The sequence below is a fragment of the Armigeres subalbatus genome, chromosome 3 (assembly GCF_024139115.2).
Source record: "Armigeres subalbatus isolate Guangzhou_Male chromosome 3, GZ_Asu_2, whole genome shotgun sequence".
In the NCBI taxonomy this organism is placed as follows: domain Eukaryota; kingdom Metazoa; phylum Arthropoda; class Insecta; order Diptera; family Culicidae; genus Armigeres; species Armigeres subalbatus.
The window spans coordinates 22542671-22559510 of NC_085141.1; the positions used below are offsets into that span (position 1 = coordinate 22542671).

Sequence of the window (16840 nt, forward strand, 5' to 3'; positions counted from 1 at the left end):
GCGCCTAGATAGACAAACCGCTGTAAAAGAATTCTTGCAGCGGTCACTCTCCGTGCCGCTGCAATACAATAAATGATTCCGGATTCTAAATGGACATAGCTTTACTCGTGGCGACACAAGGTTAAAAATTACTTAATACAGGACGGACGGGGTAGGGATTTGGGTTTAGGTTATTTCAGCTGCTCATCCGGGCGTTTGACGTTGAACGTTGAAAACGGTTTTGCGTGGCGTCGTGCTCGATTTTGGTTCGTCAGGGAGCATCTTCCGGATGGCCAGAGCGTCGTGGTACATGGTACAGAGAAACAGAATCGGACAAGAAAAAACTGAGAAAGAGAAGAATATAGGCATTAAACTTTGATGTCAGATGTGTGATGATCAGTCTCGACATCGTGCGAATGAAGCCTCGACTTAAGTCCTCACATCTGAACCACGCTCGCGCAGAAACTTTAGGAACTATCGAAAATAGCCACCGTCCAAGTTCATTGTGTGACCAAATCATTTGCTAATTTTGAAGAGTACTCTGATGGACTAATGGGGAAAAAACTCGCTGTTCGAGATTTGTCTATCACAAACTTCACCTTCCTGTGCGCCCACCTTTGCCAGCGAGTCCGCCTTCTCATTGACATAGATTAGGCAATGGGATGGGACCAAATCACGCATCTGCTCTCTAACAGTTGTAAGAAAGTAAGGGGTCGTACACTTATTACGTAAGCAATTTTTCTGGGTTTTTCGACCCCCCCTCCCCCCATGTAGATTTTTTCCTAACAAATGAATTTTTATTTATATGGACCGTAAGATATTGACCGACCCCCCCTCCCCCCATGAGTGCTTACGTAATATGTGTACGGCCCCTAAGGTGCGTGCTTAACAGGTTTCATCGACCGCGGAGTGCCTCGATAGAACTAAGACTATCCGAGAAGATGAAATAATGGTCTACGGGCTGATCGGAAATTATCCCCAAAGCGAAATTAATTGCTGCCAGCTCAGCAACATAAACCGAACACGATTCTTGAAGTTTTCGGAAGGTGGTTGAATTTACGTTGAAAACACCGAAGCCAGTGGATCCGTTAATGCGAGAACCATCAGTGAAATATCTGTTATTGCAATTGACATGTTCATATTTTTCAGAAAAAATGGAAGGGATAGATATTTGTCGAAGATGATCTGGTATTCATTGAATAGCGTGTTTCATGGACAGATCGCTATAGCGATGTTATATTTCAATGTTATTTATATCTGTGGAAATAATCGGATCGTTTATTGTTTGCCAAATCTGATTAAAATTGATCATTTTTAATTATCTTGACGATAAATCGTCTAGCTCAAACCTTTGTAGGGGTATGTGGCGGGACCATTATCATCATCATCAACTTCGCAAACATCCCAAAATTAGTAAAATAGAGCTGGAGTTAAAGAAAATTTATGTAAAAACAACAAAAACACTGGGAAAATCGATTGTACAAAATTTGATGGGAGGAGTGAAAAGGAATGTGCGCCCATTCGGGATGGGTGATGAAATCAAATAAAACAAATGTTGTAAATCATGGTGGGTAAACATGTGTGTGCCATTTTTATCGAATACACCCCAATACAAGCCCCATTCATTGTGTTCTCTGTACAATTTCGCAATTTCAGTCAATCACGGAGTAGCAACTACGAATTGTGCGGTCATAATGCTTATGCTCATGCTCAAATGGTGACACCCTTACTGACATTTCAAATGGATTTTTCTAATGTGTAAAGAAATAAATAAAAACGTATATAGTTTTTTTTCGATGTTTATTTTTTCTTTGTTTTCATGTTTTGATTTTTAATGTGATGCTTGCAGTTCTCTGCTCTTACAACGTTCAATGCAGTTTTGTTTTACACGCCATCGCTTAGCTATTGGCAATTTTAATGATCCGTTTAACAATGTTTTTTCTCTGCTCCTCTAATATTAATGGTAAATATATATAGCACTGTGATTCCTTACAGAATTAGATTCTTTCCTTTTGTTCTGGTATCATTCTCCTTTTCGATTGTGTGTTTTTTTAGTGTTTATTGTATTAGAAAAAAAGTTACTGCCTATTGTTTTTTGCATGAATCTTTCTGGTGATGTCTCTTTTATTTTTCGTCAACTGAAAACAATAGGAAATCTAGATGAACTAGCGTACATAAAAGGTTTGCATTCAAAATGTCACTAACGGAACATGAATTCATAATTAGTGTAAAGGACGACGTTGGCCCAGGTACAAAGTAGTTTCGTTTTTTTCGTCTAAAAGTCGTTTAAAAAACAAGTTGAAAACAATAAATTTTAAATTCGATCGACCGTTGGTTCATGCTTGATTGAACTCCTCCGCCCAGATTCGAATATACGATGTTTAAAAAAGAACAAAAAACAGAGCAACCGTTGACTTTTGTAATGCTTTTTTTTTAATCAAGCAAAGTTCCTCCGCTTGCTCTGGTAGATGGCACTGTTAACGGGGGTCGAACCAATCGAGGGCTGGTAAATATTAAAAGCTTCCGTTTTGACGCGTGGCTAAAATGGAACTAATATTTTGTGCGGCGACTAGGGCTGCCGTTGTTGGCCCACCGTATTTTTTTACTGTGATTTTTCGTTTGTAGAATAAAATTTTTACAACATTAGGCTTCAATGTATTTGTTTTTGCTTTGTTTGGTCTTCAAGCTCTACAACAATATAATATAAGGCTCCGATTTCGATTTAAGCTGTGTATTTCGTATTAAAATTGTGCCTAAACAATATAGTATTGTTTTTTTTTGTAAATTTATATCTTTTCAAGAGGAATAACTTGTTTTTCCTGTTTTTTTTGTTATCTAACATGCATTATAACCTATTACTCAAAATAGGAAGGCATTTCGTTCTTACTGTTCCTTCAGTAGTTGTAGTCAATTGTCATTGTTTCTTATAGTTTGTCTGGTAAATAGTTTATTGTTGCTGTGTTGCTTTGAGTGCTGCGCGTTACAACATCGAAGCAGGCATGTTTTTGTTCGCATCGAAAGCGCGCCACAATCTAAACAGCAACAGCGAGCTACGATGAAAGAGAGTGGTGTGGAGAGGGAAAGAGAGAAAAATAGAAGTGGGCGATTGTCATAGCGATGAGCATCCGTTCGCCTGCTTGCCTTGTAGATGATAATAGGTTTTTTTTATTGCGTGATGACTAGTATTCTTCAGGGAACTGGGTTTTGATTGTTGTGATAATGCAACTCGCTAAGAAGAATGCAAAATAAAAACATGTTTCCATGAGTTGCAATCCGAAAGGATTATCGCCCACTTCTGTTTTTAAGTTAATCATGCATTTGATTGCCTTGCAATTTCTGTATTCCGATTTCTTCTCCTTTATTGTATATGAAAATAATTGGGCTCCGTGATTTGCTTGTGTATATTAAGCACAGATTGATTCCGTCTTCGTTCACCATATTCGCTTCCAAATATCGCCGTCCATTAGTTTCTCGCCATGAGGATCGACTTGATTGCATTTTAATTGATCATAATTTCTTGCGTGATCAATAATTTGCTGCGTTGGTCGGTGGATCTTTCTTTAAGGAGAAGAAGAAGTTTTTTTTCCTACAGGCCTACCCTTTGTGTAATCTGTTATTATCATTCCGAATAAGGATACCGTGTTATGTTGTTGCAAAGTAATTTGAACAGTCCGTTTGGGTTATAGAAGAAATTGTGGGTGGTTTTATGCATCATTTCGAATTTTTCATTGCGAGAACGACATCTATCTATGGAGACGATTTTTGTTTCTAACAACTAGAGATTGTTTTGCATTTGTTTTTTTTTATAAAAAATACCTTTTCTTAAACATATATTACTCCTAGAGCAGATGATAATATACATTTGTTTTTCCATTATCATGATTGGTTTGTTCTTAACATTTTGTAAGCTTACTAAATCGATCCTAAATAGTGGACGATAAAAACTGAAATGCCAGACTTACTCATAATAGCGGGTTAAGCGTTTCTTAAATGGGATATTTCGTAAACTCATAAATTAACAAATTGAAAGTACGGAAGATACTTAGGAGAGGTTATTTTATATGTTGCTTAGGAAATTACATATTTTTGATAAATAAGGAAATGGGAGGATAAATCTATATTAGTTCATGGCTTTTCCACTAAAATTCCTGATAAACAAGAATAGTTGTATGAGGCATAATGGTTGATGTTGTTTTCTTCGATATTTTCAGATTCTGTCACTTTTATAACAGGAATTTAAATTATAATCAAGATGCCTTAATAAAAGTTACCTTCAAAAATCAGTTTGAATAAGTCATAATATGTTTTAAGCACGAGAGGAAAAGAAGTCTGCATTAGGATGGAAACCAGTATACAATCCAAATGACAGTTGAAAGTGCCCAAACACACAGGACACAGGATCATCAGCAAAAATGGGAATGATCACAGGGAACTGTCGATGATAATTGGAACATTAAAAAATTAAGTCCAGTCGGCAAGGCCCTAACCAATGTCGGGATAAAGTTGTCAAACAAATGGCGATCACATGGGAATACACGTTCGAAAACAGCATATGACGCAAGATACGTTATTTTTAAAATTCGATGGCCTATAGTTTGTCGAGCGTTGGATGTATTTTGGCGCCCAACGTTCCAATACTTCATACAACATTCTGCATTCATCAGCAAAACACTTCATGAGTACTTGGATACAACTGTACCTGGTACCGTATGTTCCTCTGGTAATTTCATTCATACTAACGGAGTCCATTTTTAATTCCAACTTCTAGTAACAATATGATCATCGGAAAAAAACTTATCTCTGGTTGCCCTTTTTGTTGTTTTGATTCTGCGTTTCTTTTCACGATGTTTCATTTTAAATTTTTGATTGATCTAAATGATGTTTACACCAATTTCAATTAGAACGATGTACAAACGAATGGGGTTAAAATTGAAAAGTGTTCAGATTAAAAACGGTCGAATTATTGGGGGCCCAAAGTAGATCTGCTCTAATATTTCTCTAGCAGTTTGAAGCAGAATCCGTCCAAATTCTAAAACAATTCAAAAGACAGTGAACAGATTTTAATTTACTCATACTCTCACCAAAAGGTGGGCAACGAATATCACAATATTGCTGAAGTATACATTTTTTTGTGTGTTTAACTTATTTCTTAGAGACCGCGAGAAAGAGAAAGAATGGAAAATGTAAATAAAGCATGCGCAAATCATGCAAAAAGCGCAATATACAGGAAGCGGAACGGTGTAATATGAGTACGATAACTTATAGTAGAATAAGGAATGCTTTTTCTTCGCTGATATATTCTATAGTTCTAAACGAAACAAAAGTCTTAAGAAACTCTATCAAGTTTGTTTTTTTGCAAAGACGTGTGCCTGAATAAAAAAAAGTTTAATTATTTCTTTCCCTTTCTCCTAGTACCAAAAAGGCGAACATTGAACATTCCACAAGTTATCTTTTCGCTAATGCCAGGCCCTTTCGTTTAAACCAACTTTTACTCTCACACATACACATTTCAACCTGAGTGATCTGCTTACATACACACATACACCCACAAGCCTAAGAGCTGATGTTATTTTTCGAGTGATGACAGAAAGTGAGAGAGAGAGACTTCGATGACTGACACATGAAACCTTAATCGAAAAGTTACGTTCGAACCTTTTGGACCAACTTTAAGCCGGTTCAACAATAAGGCTGCGAGAAAAATGTTAAATTTGAGTTTGTTTTGCGTCTTCTTCAAGAGCACCTTCCCTATCGGCTAGTTCTGACTACCAAACACACTCACACCTTCCTGAAGATGGGTTCGATTAGAAGTATATATAAATACAAATATTTAAGACAATAAAAAAGAGTGCGGTAACTGCGCTTAACGATCACGGGGGGGTGGTAGAGTACGAGAAATTTGGCAACCCTTTACTCTCTATGTGTAACAACACGACTGAAACATTCCGTCCTAGAGGGTCACTAAGGTGGACCTTGCCTAGCCTACAACATTAGCGGCAGCGGAGGCAACGGCGACGAGGACGGTGGTCACGCCAGGCAACCTCCGTTGATGCTGGCGTACGACGTGATGCCGCTGTCCAGGTCGGTGAACTCGCTGCCGTCGTGCTCCGGAAGGATCAAAAAGTCGTTGGTGACGATGCTGGTGCCGCCGAGCAGGCTCGATCCGTTCGAGTGCGAGAGCAACTGATGGTGGAGGCTGTTGTGCTGAAGGGGTTGCTGATGCAGCTGCAGATTGCCGAGATTTTGCTGTAGATGGCACTGTTGTTGTTGTTGATGGTGATGCTGTTGCTGTTGCTGGTGATGGGTATGCTGATGCGGTGACAGGAGTCCGTAATCCGAAGGTTTGATGATCGTGGTATCGAAACTGGCGCTAAACTCTAGCAGGGCGTTTGAAGCGTTATCCTTGGCGGCTAGGGAAGTTAGTTTGTCACTGTCGTTTGTGTGGTGTCCGTCGAGGGTGTTGCTGTCGTTGTTATTGTTGTTGTACAGGTCCAGGGAGTTTTCAAATAGGAAGCGATCGGCAGATTGAACTGTTGTGTATGGACTGCTGGTATCGATGAGCTCGCTTTTCAGAATGAAGTCGGCACTTGGTAGGGTTACGGGTATCGAGGGGAGTGCATCCGACACTACAGTTGTGGTGCTGGTAACGGGGATCGAACGCTTGGCGGCTTTCTGTCGTGGCTTAGGTCCAGGTTTGGCGCGAGCCGGCCGTTCTTGGCTGCTTGGAATGTATTCGGATTTCAACGACTCCGCAAAACTATTGATAGCCATTACGTCGGTAGGCGTTGCATAGTTCACTTCCGTTGGAGATAGTTTACAATAACCGGGAGGTAGCACGCTGTCTTGTTTCGAGAAATCACCAAGCTCACCGCCAGACTTCAGGCATTCCGAGTACTTTATCTCCTCCGTTGAGCCATCCAGGAAGTTCAGGTCATTCAAAAATTTGCAGTTGTTGTTGGTAATGGTGGACAGACTAGGCAAGGGTTGGTAACCTTTCTGATGAACGCAGGTTGGGCCATGAGCCTGCAGTACTTCGATCAGCTTCCGCCTTTGGCTTTCCAGGTCGGCCATTTGTTGCTTCAGGTCCTTGTTCTGCGCATCTAAAGTTTCCGACTCATTCACCAAGTTGACCGTTCGCTCACGCTTCTTCATGCGACACTTGGTAGCAGCGATCTTATTTCGCTCCCGACGTCGCCTGCGACGATCCTCGTCATCCGGAGTCAACTATGAATTAAACGTAATGTTTTAGTTCCTCAGTAATCATCAATCAATAGATCAATCAACTTACCCCAGTGACCGATCGAGGACTGCTGACACTGCCCGGTCCTCCTCCACCCGTTGATGAAGCTGGCAGACTATCTACATCATCCTCACTAGTCAGGTTCTCCGTGTCACAGCGCTTTTTCGACTGCGGTGCTCCGTTGACAGATCTGGCTGCGTTTCCTCCTCGTGATCCACCTCCGCCACTAGAGGATTCGTTACCGTCGCTGGAATCGCAACCGCTGTGTTTGCGCTTGCTCTGTATCAGCAGCTTCACACCGGCCTTGATCAGTTGCGAGCGGGTCTGCGAAAGAAAATGAGAAACGAAATGGAAACAGGTTAACAAATGCCATTTATGGTATTGCACACAAAAAAAATGGAAGGAAATGATTGCAAACTTATTTGCATAATGTTCATATTTCTTGGGGATCTTTCCGTTGAATGTGATTGGTGTCATTTGTTCCGTATGAGATACAGATGGATGGCAATAAAATTAGATTGCCAACAAAGCCAGCAAGGAGAGTGATGGTCTCAAGTCTGGCTATCAAATTAAAATTTAAAATTGGACCTCGTTACGAATACACAAGATTTCATGAAAAATGGCAAAATTAATTTATGTGTCTATTAAAATTGATGTCACTAATCGGAATCGGGATCCAGAGCAGAGTTATTTTCATCTTTTTTTCAGAATGATTTGAATTAAAATCTTAGGGTTTTGGATTAATATTGATAGGTAATACCTACCTACCAACATATTTATCCAAAAGTTGAATGCTATTCAGTTAAAAATTTGGTCTTATTCTACGAGTGGAGTGACGTGAGATTGCTCGAATGACGTGAGAAGAATGACGACTTCGAGTCGAGTCAAGTACGAGACACTGAAGATGACCACACAGTTGTGGTCGAAATACGTATCTGCAAAGGTATTGAAATAATTGGTGGAATTAAATGGAGTTACTTAACTCGTTTTAGACCGTTCATTTATCACTGTTCTGATGTGACATGAAGTGTCTTCTAGATGTTTCGATAAAATTGATGATTAGACAAATAATATCTTCTCTTGAGACTTTCTCTACGAATAGAATTATGTGAGACTGTTCGGAAAACCCCCGGAAATGATTATAACCCCATCGCTGTTTTTCATACAAAATGGGCATGATTGAGGGTCAATATTTCGATTTCTAGCGATTCAGTTAACCCGTAAATTACCAGGACGAACTTTTAATTTTGAAAACCTTGCATCTCGGAGGTTTAAGAAATTTTTGTTTGCAGTTTTGCCGCAAGCGACCGTGCGCCGCTGAAAGCGCACAGGAGCCCAGGAGTGCCAATTGGCACATCAGGATCAATACCAGTGAGATCCTGATTATGGCATTCTGGCCGCGTGTTAACGGACCTTGTCTTGGATATCGATCAATTCCCAAGTTACATTTTTAATTTCTAACGGTCATGATAACCATTATTTGCTCTTCATGACATCTAGAAAACCAGCATAAAGCCAAAATATTACTAGGGTTGTGAAAGCGAGAGCTGGCAGTCTGACATTCTACTCTTAGTAGAGCCAGGTGACACTGACTCGAAACGGCGAGTGGGCTAATGGCTAGGCTGTCTTCCGTCTCCTAAAACCGTGGCGGGCCTTGTAGCACGCTGTCCAATCCTGCCACCAAGCTTTGCCTGCTGGGTGAGAGTAGGCTCAGATGCCCTTTCCTGACTTGCGTTGATCTGGCTCTGAAAATCGAAAAAAAAAAATAACTGGCTTGGTGGTCATATGGCACCCGTTTCTGCCTCATATGCAGGAGGTCGTGGGTTCAATCCCAGGCCCGTTCCATTCCTCCTACTTTGTATCTTCTCATATATTTCTCATGTTCTGGCAATCTTTCATACCGTTTCCAGCTTCTATCCCTATACCTATACATAACTTGATTAATTCTAGCAGGCAACTGTTAGAATACGAAAAGAGTAAAAAAAAGCTCGTTTCGGCATACAATTAGAATATACATACAGCACTCTTTCATTACTATCACTATGGCAACCCGTTAACCAAAATGAACCTCTGCCATAAGCCCTAACCCCAGATTCCAATAAAATTCCGCAGAAACTCGTGGCGACCGTGAGAACGTGGCCATCGCCGTTATCGACCATCCAAAAAATACTGGAACTCTCGGACTGTGCACATTGAGGTTGGAGAGCAAATCCCATGCTTCCATCCATTGGTTCCCTGTGCAATTGCGATTGTTCTGGTCGATCACGGAGTAGCAACTACAAAATGCACGGTCATCATGATCATGCTCATGCTAACTAGGGGAAAAGACGGCTTTGGCAGGTTTTGTTCTATTATTGTCAGGGGGGTTTTTGTCGGCAGAATTTGATGAAATTTGGTCACAAAATTCTTTGATATGCAAAGAATGTTTATGCCAAATTTGAGCATAATCAGTCATAAAAAAACCCCTGCCAATAATAGAACAAAACCTGCCAAAGCCGTCATTCCCCCCCAAGTCAAGTTTTTGTCTGCCAACAAATCAATGGTGCAGGATGAACTTGCCTACACACAGATGCCGTCATTCAAATGCCAGACATTATTGATCAACTCATGTTTTGGTCTGCAAAGTGGGACCGCTTTCCTCAGCTCTTCGAGATAGCGATGAGTTAGGAAAGATGTCTGATTTTTGATCCCTAGAGGAAATGCTTACTGATATCTGCTAATATCTATCAAATGACACTTGATACATACATGCTTCCATATTCCATATATGGAAGTCTCATTTATGAAACAGAAATATGGAATGGTAAATCGCCGAAAATTTCATCCTTCTGATGTGAAAATATTCTTCGTTTTGAACAGTGCAAAATGTTTTGTCCCCTCAAATGTACACATCTTGTACACCCCCAATTCAGTCTAATCCAAGTCCAATTTTCAAAGCAAAGTTTTCCGGGATGCGGGGGGTCGCCGAGCAACTCGATAATATCATCGAGTTCGCGAGCGCAAGCAAAACATCAGCACGGAATTGAAACAGAACCTTCGGATGCTTCTCCAGACTATTCGAGTCGCGAGACAAGAACAGGAAGCTTTTATCAATCGGGTGGGTAGTGAGAAACCGTCAAAGGTGCCCGAACCGATGCCTTCTCCTTTCTTGGACGAGCAACTCTATGACCTAAGAGGCGATTGATTTCGTCCTTGTTGCCAACACTGCAGCAGCGAGAACATCTGTGACGTCATAGGCGTCCGAGATAAAAGTTGCCACGACGTCGACGTCTGCCGCATCCACGTGTCGTCATGGTAATCAAATTAACAACCATCAAAGTATGCTATGCATGAAAATCTAGAAAAATCTACACTTTTATCAAGGACTTCAAGCCATCCAGAAGCAAATTAAATGTACTTAATCTAACTTATTCTAAAATAAAATACATAGTATTCTAAAACTTATAAGTTAGTAATTATTAGTGAAAAGGTGAGAAATTGCCAATAGTAAAGTGCCTGTCCGCTAGCTTTGTGGTATTGTACTGTGAGGTTTGTGAGTGTCCGGTGTCGTTGGTGGGATCCTGAATGTGGCCAAACCTGATGCTCTACCCCCCGACGCGCAATATCCTGAAATCGTACAGTCTTCCCCAGCATACAGACAGGTGAGTTGGTGTGACGGTGCTTCTGCTGTGCCCATTAGCTCACTGAACGCGTAATTTACAGCCCTGATGGTCAATAAGGAAAAGACTGCGCCTAGCCTGAAATGGCCCAGGCAGCAATCCAGCGAAAGCGCAAAGCCAAACGACGGGTCAAGCAGAAGTCGAGAGTATTTCGACCCACAAAGAAAGCTTAGAACAGAGGCGCGGATTTGCTGGTGAAAACTGCCAAGGATAAGTACGCCGAAATCCCTAAATCGCTGGGTCAAAACGTACGAAGCGTTAGACTGTGTCGTAGTTGTGGTAGGAAAGGGCACAAGGTGCAGGAATGCGGTAAGGCACCAAAGTACCTCATCTGCGCCAGCAAAAGCTAGCCTGTAACCACGTTATGGGTGGACCTTCGAGAGAGACAAATAAGAAGCAGCCGTGCAAGTAACACAGTTGAAACTGCACTGTGCATCTGCCCAGCAGCTGCTGTGGCAGTCGGTCTCGGAGTCGAGGACAAATGTCGCCCTCCTGTCCAACCCGTACAACGTCCTTGTCGATAACGACATGTGGGTGTCGGATAGGTCTATGATGGCGACCATTTGCACGACGGGATGGTACCTGGTTCAAGAGGTGGTACACTCCTCCGCTGAGGGTGTCGCGATAGCCAAGCTTAACGGTGTGTTCTACTGTAGCTGCTTTTCCCCACCAAGGTGGCCATTTGAACAGTTCAGCCAGATGATCGACAGGCTATCGTTTGAAAACCTTACGTCATAGCGGGAGACTTTAACGCTTGGGCAGTGGAGTGGGGCACTGCACTAATCGCAGGGGTCAAGCGTTACTTGAGGCATTTGCGAAGCTCGACACAGTGCTAGTCAATGATGGTTCCACTAGCACATTCCGTAGGAATGGGGTCGAGTTGTGTATCGGCGTAACGTTTGTCAGTCATGGTCTGGCAATAGACATGAACTGGAGAGTGTTTTGTGCTGCGAAATTGGCCCTCACCAAAACCATCAAGAGTAGCAACAGAGCGTGTTTCGAAAATGTGTGCGAAGGAGCCAACGCGAATCCATGGGGCGACGCCTATCGGATTGTGATGACCAAGACCAGAGGGGGCTGTTCACCCCCGAGTGGTCCCCGGATAGGTTGGCGAGGATTATCGAGGTACAGGGGCTAGACAAAAAGGTTAAGGTAGGTAAACATTTGTCGAAATTCAAATCAGCATAACTTTGCGTACAATAATCCGATTTTGATAAAACTAGGACCATCAGAAGCGGAAACTCTTCTAGTACCGTTTTCACGAAAATAGCCATATCTCTGTGTATACCTAACGGATTTTCGATCTGTAGCCAGCATTAGTCGGCATATTAGTTCTAGTTTCTGGGAAAAATATAAAACATGATAGCAGTAAACGTCAAATAAAATGACAAACAAACGAAAAAATGCATGTTTAACATACCCTCGGAAAACCCGGAACATCTCCGGTGGCCAAGAGGCAATCTAAGGTTTTGCATGGAGACAGTATACTAGAAGAGATTCCGCGTCCGATGGTCCCGGTTTCATCGAAATCGGATCATTCTACGCAAAGGTGCGGCCGAAATGGTGGCTCTGGTGATGAACGAAGAGTTACTCGCGGTGGCTAATTCCCTGGCATCAAATGAAGCTCCAGGGCCTGACGGAGTTCCGAACACCGCTCTCAAGGCAGTAATCATAGCGAACTCGAACATGTTCAGGATAGCTATGAAGAGATGCCTCGATGAGTATAATTTTCCCGATAGCTGGAAAAGCCAGAAGTTGGTTCTGTTACCGAAGGCCGGGAAGCCGTACAGACCAACCTGTCGACGGGCAAGTTGCTGGAGAGGATCATCTTCAAACAATCGGTTCAATTTTTGTTAGGGTGAGTCTACCTCGCCACCTCGAGGCATGGCAAAAAAGTGAGGGCATAGGTTTAAGTACGGACGGCCCATGCCGAGGTAGAAGAGTCGTAGCTTAGAAGTCGTAGCTTAGAACCTATCGCTATCGACACTTCGAGGCATGGCAGAGGAGTGTAGAGTGAGCCAGCTCGTATGGTATGTCAGAAGTGAGAACCTAAGTAAGTCCCACACGGGGGGTCAGAGCGAGTGTTAGGACGAGTAACAGGATGTGTCAGGGTGAGCACCCAAATAAGTCTCAAATTGGTGTGCTAGAGCGTGAATCAGGTGTTACGGTGAGCACACAAGTTAGTCTCACTCAAGTTAATCTCATACGGGATGAGTACCTGTGTGAGCGTGAATGAGCGAGTACAGTAAGTACTGCCTATCCCCCAGAAGTAATGCTGGGAGGCAGTTCCTGGGCGATGTTATGGTGGAGTCCAACGTGAATTTAGTCGGTATTACCTGTCACTGGTCGACTTCCACACTCCACTACTCCTGTGTGGTAGATAAGCGCGTGTGCTACGTTGTGCTCCAATCCATTACCCCTTGTAAAAAAAAAGAAAGCTATTTTCAAACCGGACATTCTCCTAGTTGTTGCTTCCAATATTCTATATGCACGTCTTCCTTCATCGGACTCACTATGACCCATTGGTGATGTTATTTGTTATTATCCAACACTACATATTCATCAGTACTAACTGGCTGAATTCTTGATTTTGATTGCTCCATCCTCCAACCCTAAATCCATAAGTAATCGGTTCTACCTCGCTAGAGAATGACTCTAGATGCTCCAGCCAAGACGAAATTTGGCTGCCACTGAGCGACCTTCTTTGTATCCGTTGATTGATAGTTGATACCACGACCACGGTAGTTTAATGATTGCTTAGGAAGCATCAATTTTCTACCTGTGCAAGCTTCGACGAGCTTAAATTGATGATTTATTTGCAATCCAGAAGACGTAGAGGTTTTAATTCACTGCGTGTAATGTATCCTGTCCATAGCAACTGTAGTGGTTTACATGGTCCAGAAACCCCAAGTTTGGAAGCGACATCTTTCTCCAAGAGTGTTAGTTGAGAGCCTTCATCTATGAACGTAAATATTTCGACCTTCCCATTTGACCCACTGGTAATATTCTAAACAATTGATTACCAGTAGACTGCTTTTGGTTCAAATGACTAGTAGAAACCGCAACTGACGTGACCTGCACCACCAGGAGGGGTATGGTGCCGTAATCGGCAGCCTGCTATTTCGCAGCCTTGATTGGTCCGACAAGGTCATCTACCATGCTGATTTAAATAGGTTCTACACAATGAGTTCTGGTTGACAATTTTAGGCACACTGCGAACCCGTCATAGGCTACGAAATAGTCGGTTCGGCTGTGAACACAGCTACCAAAAGGAAAGCTAAATCGAATAACATTTACTCCGCTCTGAAGAATTACGATGCCGGTGATTCACTGGCCAAAGATGAACAAAGACAGCAGCAACCTTCGCAGAAGAAATAAGAACGGAATGAAAAGCCTCCGCCTGTATCCAACTGTTCGGAGATGGACAGCAAATGACCTCAGGTGTACTTTTCGACTTTGCGTCTAGGGAATCCAGCTCATCACCGAAAAGACTCTTAAAAGTGGAATTGGTAAAATGTGGTTTGAATCCTTTGAACGTGTTCAAAACTGTTCGTCCACTGTGTTCAATTTCGGTCATCAATAGGACCATCATTGAGAGACAGAGATACAAACTGGTGCATCGCAGTTTAACAAAGATGCAAAATTAACGCCAAAAAAATGCCCATATAATGGTCAAACCATTGTTTAAAGCTTGAGCTTGAGCTTGAGCTTGATTGACTGCTCGTAGTTGTTACTCCATTATGACCAGATCAGCTGTTCTTGCACAGGGAACCAACAGATGTTTGCTTGGGACTAGCACACATCTTCAATGTACAAGCACTGGTGATCTCATTTGTTAGGTCATACTGGCGCCTGCCACGTCAGAATGCAAGTCAATGTAGGGAATGGGGAGGAAATGATGATGCAATCACTCGCCCACTGCAAGCCGAATATACCTCTGCACTTGCCACGAGTTCATGCGGAATTTGTTGGATTTTCTGGGTAAGGTTGGAGAGGCAGAGGTCCGTCTTGGTTAACGAGCTGCCAATGTGATAGATAGGGAGAAGGTAACTGATGGAATTTCTAATTGGATGTAGGAAACGAGCTCTATAGTTCATTTCCAATTCTAGCAGATTACTGTTAGAATACTCAAGTTGAAGGTATAGGAATAGTAATGGAAACGGTATGGAAGTCCATTTCCAGTTCTAGCGATTGCTAGAACATGAGAAATAAAGAGAAAGATATAAAGTAGGAGAATGGAACGGACCTGGGAAAGAACCCACGACCTCCTGCGTATGAGGCAGAAGCAGTAGCCATATGACTACCAAGCCCGCTTCATAATGGTCAAAGCACTGTTTAAAGAGTCCAAAACTCTAACAAACAATGTAAGTTGAATAAGCTAGTTTTTAGCTAAACAAGCCAAATTGTGACGAAATAAGCTCTTTATCAGCCTCCAATGCTTGTTGGGTATGTCTATTGGCTGCTACAATTACGCTCTAAAAACAATTTTTATAAATTTTGCCAGGTTTTGGAATGTTTCCAGGAAGATCTTATGTCACTTTTTCACTATTTTTGAGTGAAGAACTTAAAATTTAAAAATTCACATAAATAAAGGAAGAAAAAAACTTTTCCATGAAAACCTTCTTAATTGGTTAAAGTTCTGTACCATGCGACTTCGAACTTTCTGTTCAATGAAGTTGAGGTCTGGAGATTGGGGTGGATTCGGGAGCATTGACAGCAACCGTTCTTTGGCGAAATTGGAAGAACGGTTTGAACAATTGCTCTCGGGCAAACTAAAAATTTGATCTATGACCCAATTTAACGGCGCTTGTTATTCTTCAGAATGTCCAAATAAATTGAACAATCCATAAAACTATTGATAAACTTTTGTTTTTTTGTGCTGTTTGCACTATGCTTCTCAGTCAGTCATTTTTTTTGAATCCTTTTTCGAATCCAAAACTTCTGCCATACATTTTTGAGCATACTCCAGTCGGCTTCTCCATATACTTAGTAGACATGGAAGGCGTCTTCCGCGAATGGTATGTTTTAACGACCACGATATTCGATAACATTTCGATCTGTTTGCGGACTGACCATGGCGTTCGCACTCTGTGACAAGCTATCAACAAGTTTAGGGGCACTTATTATAGGATTTTGTCCATTTTCCTTGGGTATAATGCGGTTGACGGTCAGTAAGCTTCGGCTTACGGCCTGTTCCGCGAGCAGTTTCAAAAGATTTTGTTCATTGAAAGTTTTGTATTACTTACTGTGACGAGCTCGGTGCTACGGTTTTGTATCACTTACTGTGACGAGCTCGGTGCTACCGCTTCTGCCCTATAAGCAGGAGGTCGTGGGTTCAATTCCAGGCTCGCCTTGTACCAGTAAAATGTATGGCTCTTCAATAATATTTTATCCGGACGATCCTTTCCTACTTTGTATTTCTATCTTAGTTCTCACTGTGTTTAACGTTCTACCAAAACGATTCCTACTGTTATAACCTTCCACACTAACAATTACAAAACCTCCCGTGGCACCTATGAGAGGTCGTAGTGTTCTCTGCATCTTTCTAAAAAGTTGTCCAACTAACCATCCTTCCCATTCCTCAGCATTCGCAACGATGTGGCCAGGACAGATCTTGACTTTTGGATAGCGTATTGCTTCCATCTAAGAGATATTGATTGAGTCCCAAATCAATATCTGTGGTAACGGGTGAAAGTGATGTTACTCAAATTGATCAATGCTAATGCTAATGCTAATGAATGTTTCGTATCACATATCACATACTGTACCGAAGATTACCAATACCGACTATTACGGACAAACTTGTTCCATTATTCTTGATAAATGTTTCTTGTTACTATTAGGATTTTTCTATGTGGAACAGCCATTTTCCTATGGAACAAACACTTTGAAACTAAAAATAATTAAAATTTCTTTTGATCACATTACCGCACTTGTAATCATTAGATTATTAGATTAGGACCTA

General features: G+C 41.8%; 1 protein-coding gene across 1 annotated transcript in view; it reads right to left on the reverse strand.

Annotated features, from left to right (window-relative positions):
* Positions 1-1762: 1762 nt before the first annotated feature.
* Positions 1763-16840, reverse strand: part of LOC134226830 (activating transcription factor 3-like) — a 59181-nt gene continuing 44103 nt past the window's right edge. The window contains exons 3-4 of the mRNA XM_062707853.1: positions 7265-7540; positions 1763-7200 (exon numbers count right to left, since the gene is read on the reverse strand). Coding sequence (XP_062563837.1) covers positions 6004-7200; positions 7265-7540 — 1473 coding nt within the window. The 3' untranslated portion in view covers positions 1763-6003. The remainder of the gene's footprint in view (positions 7201-7264; positions 7541-16840) is intronic.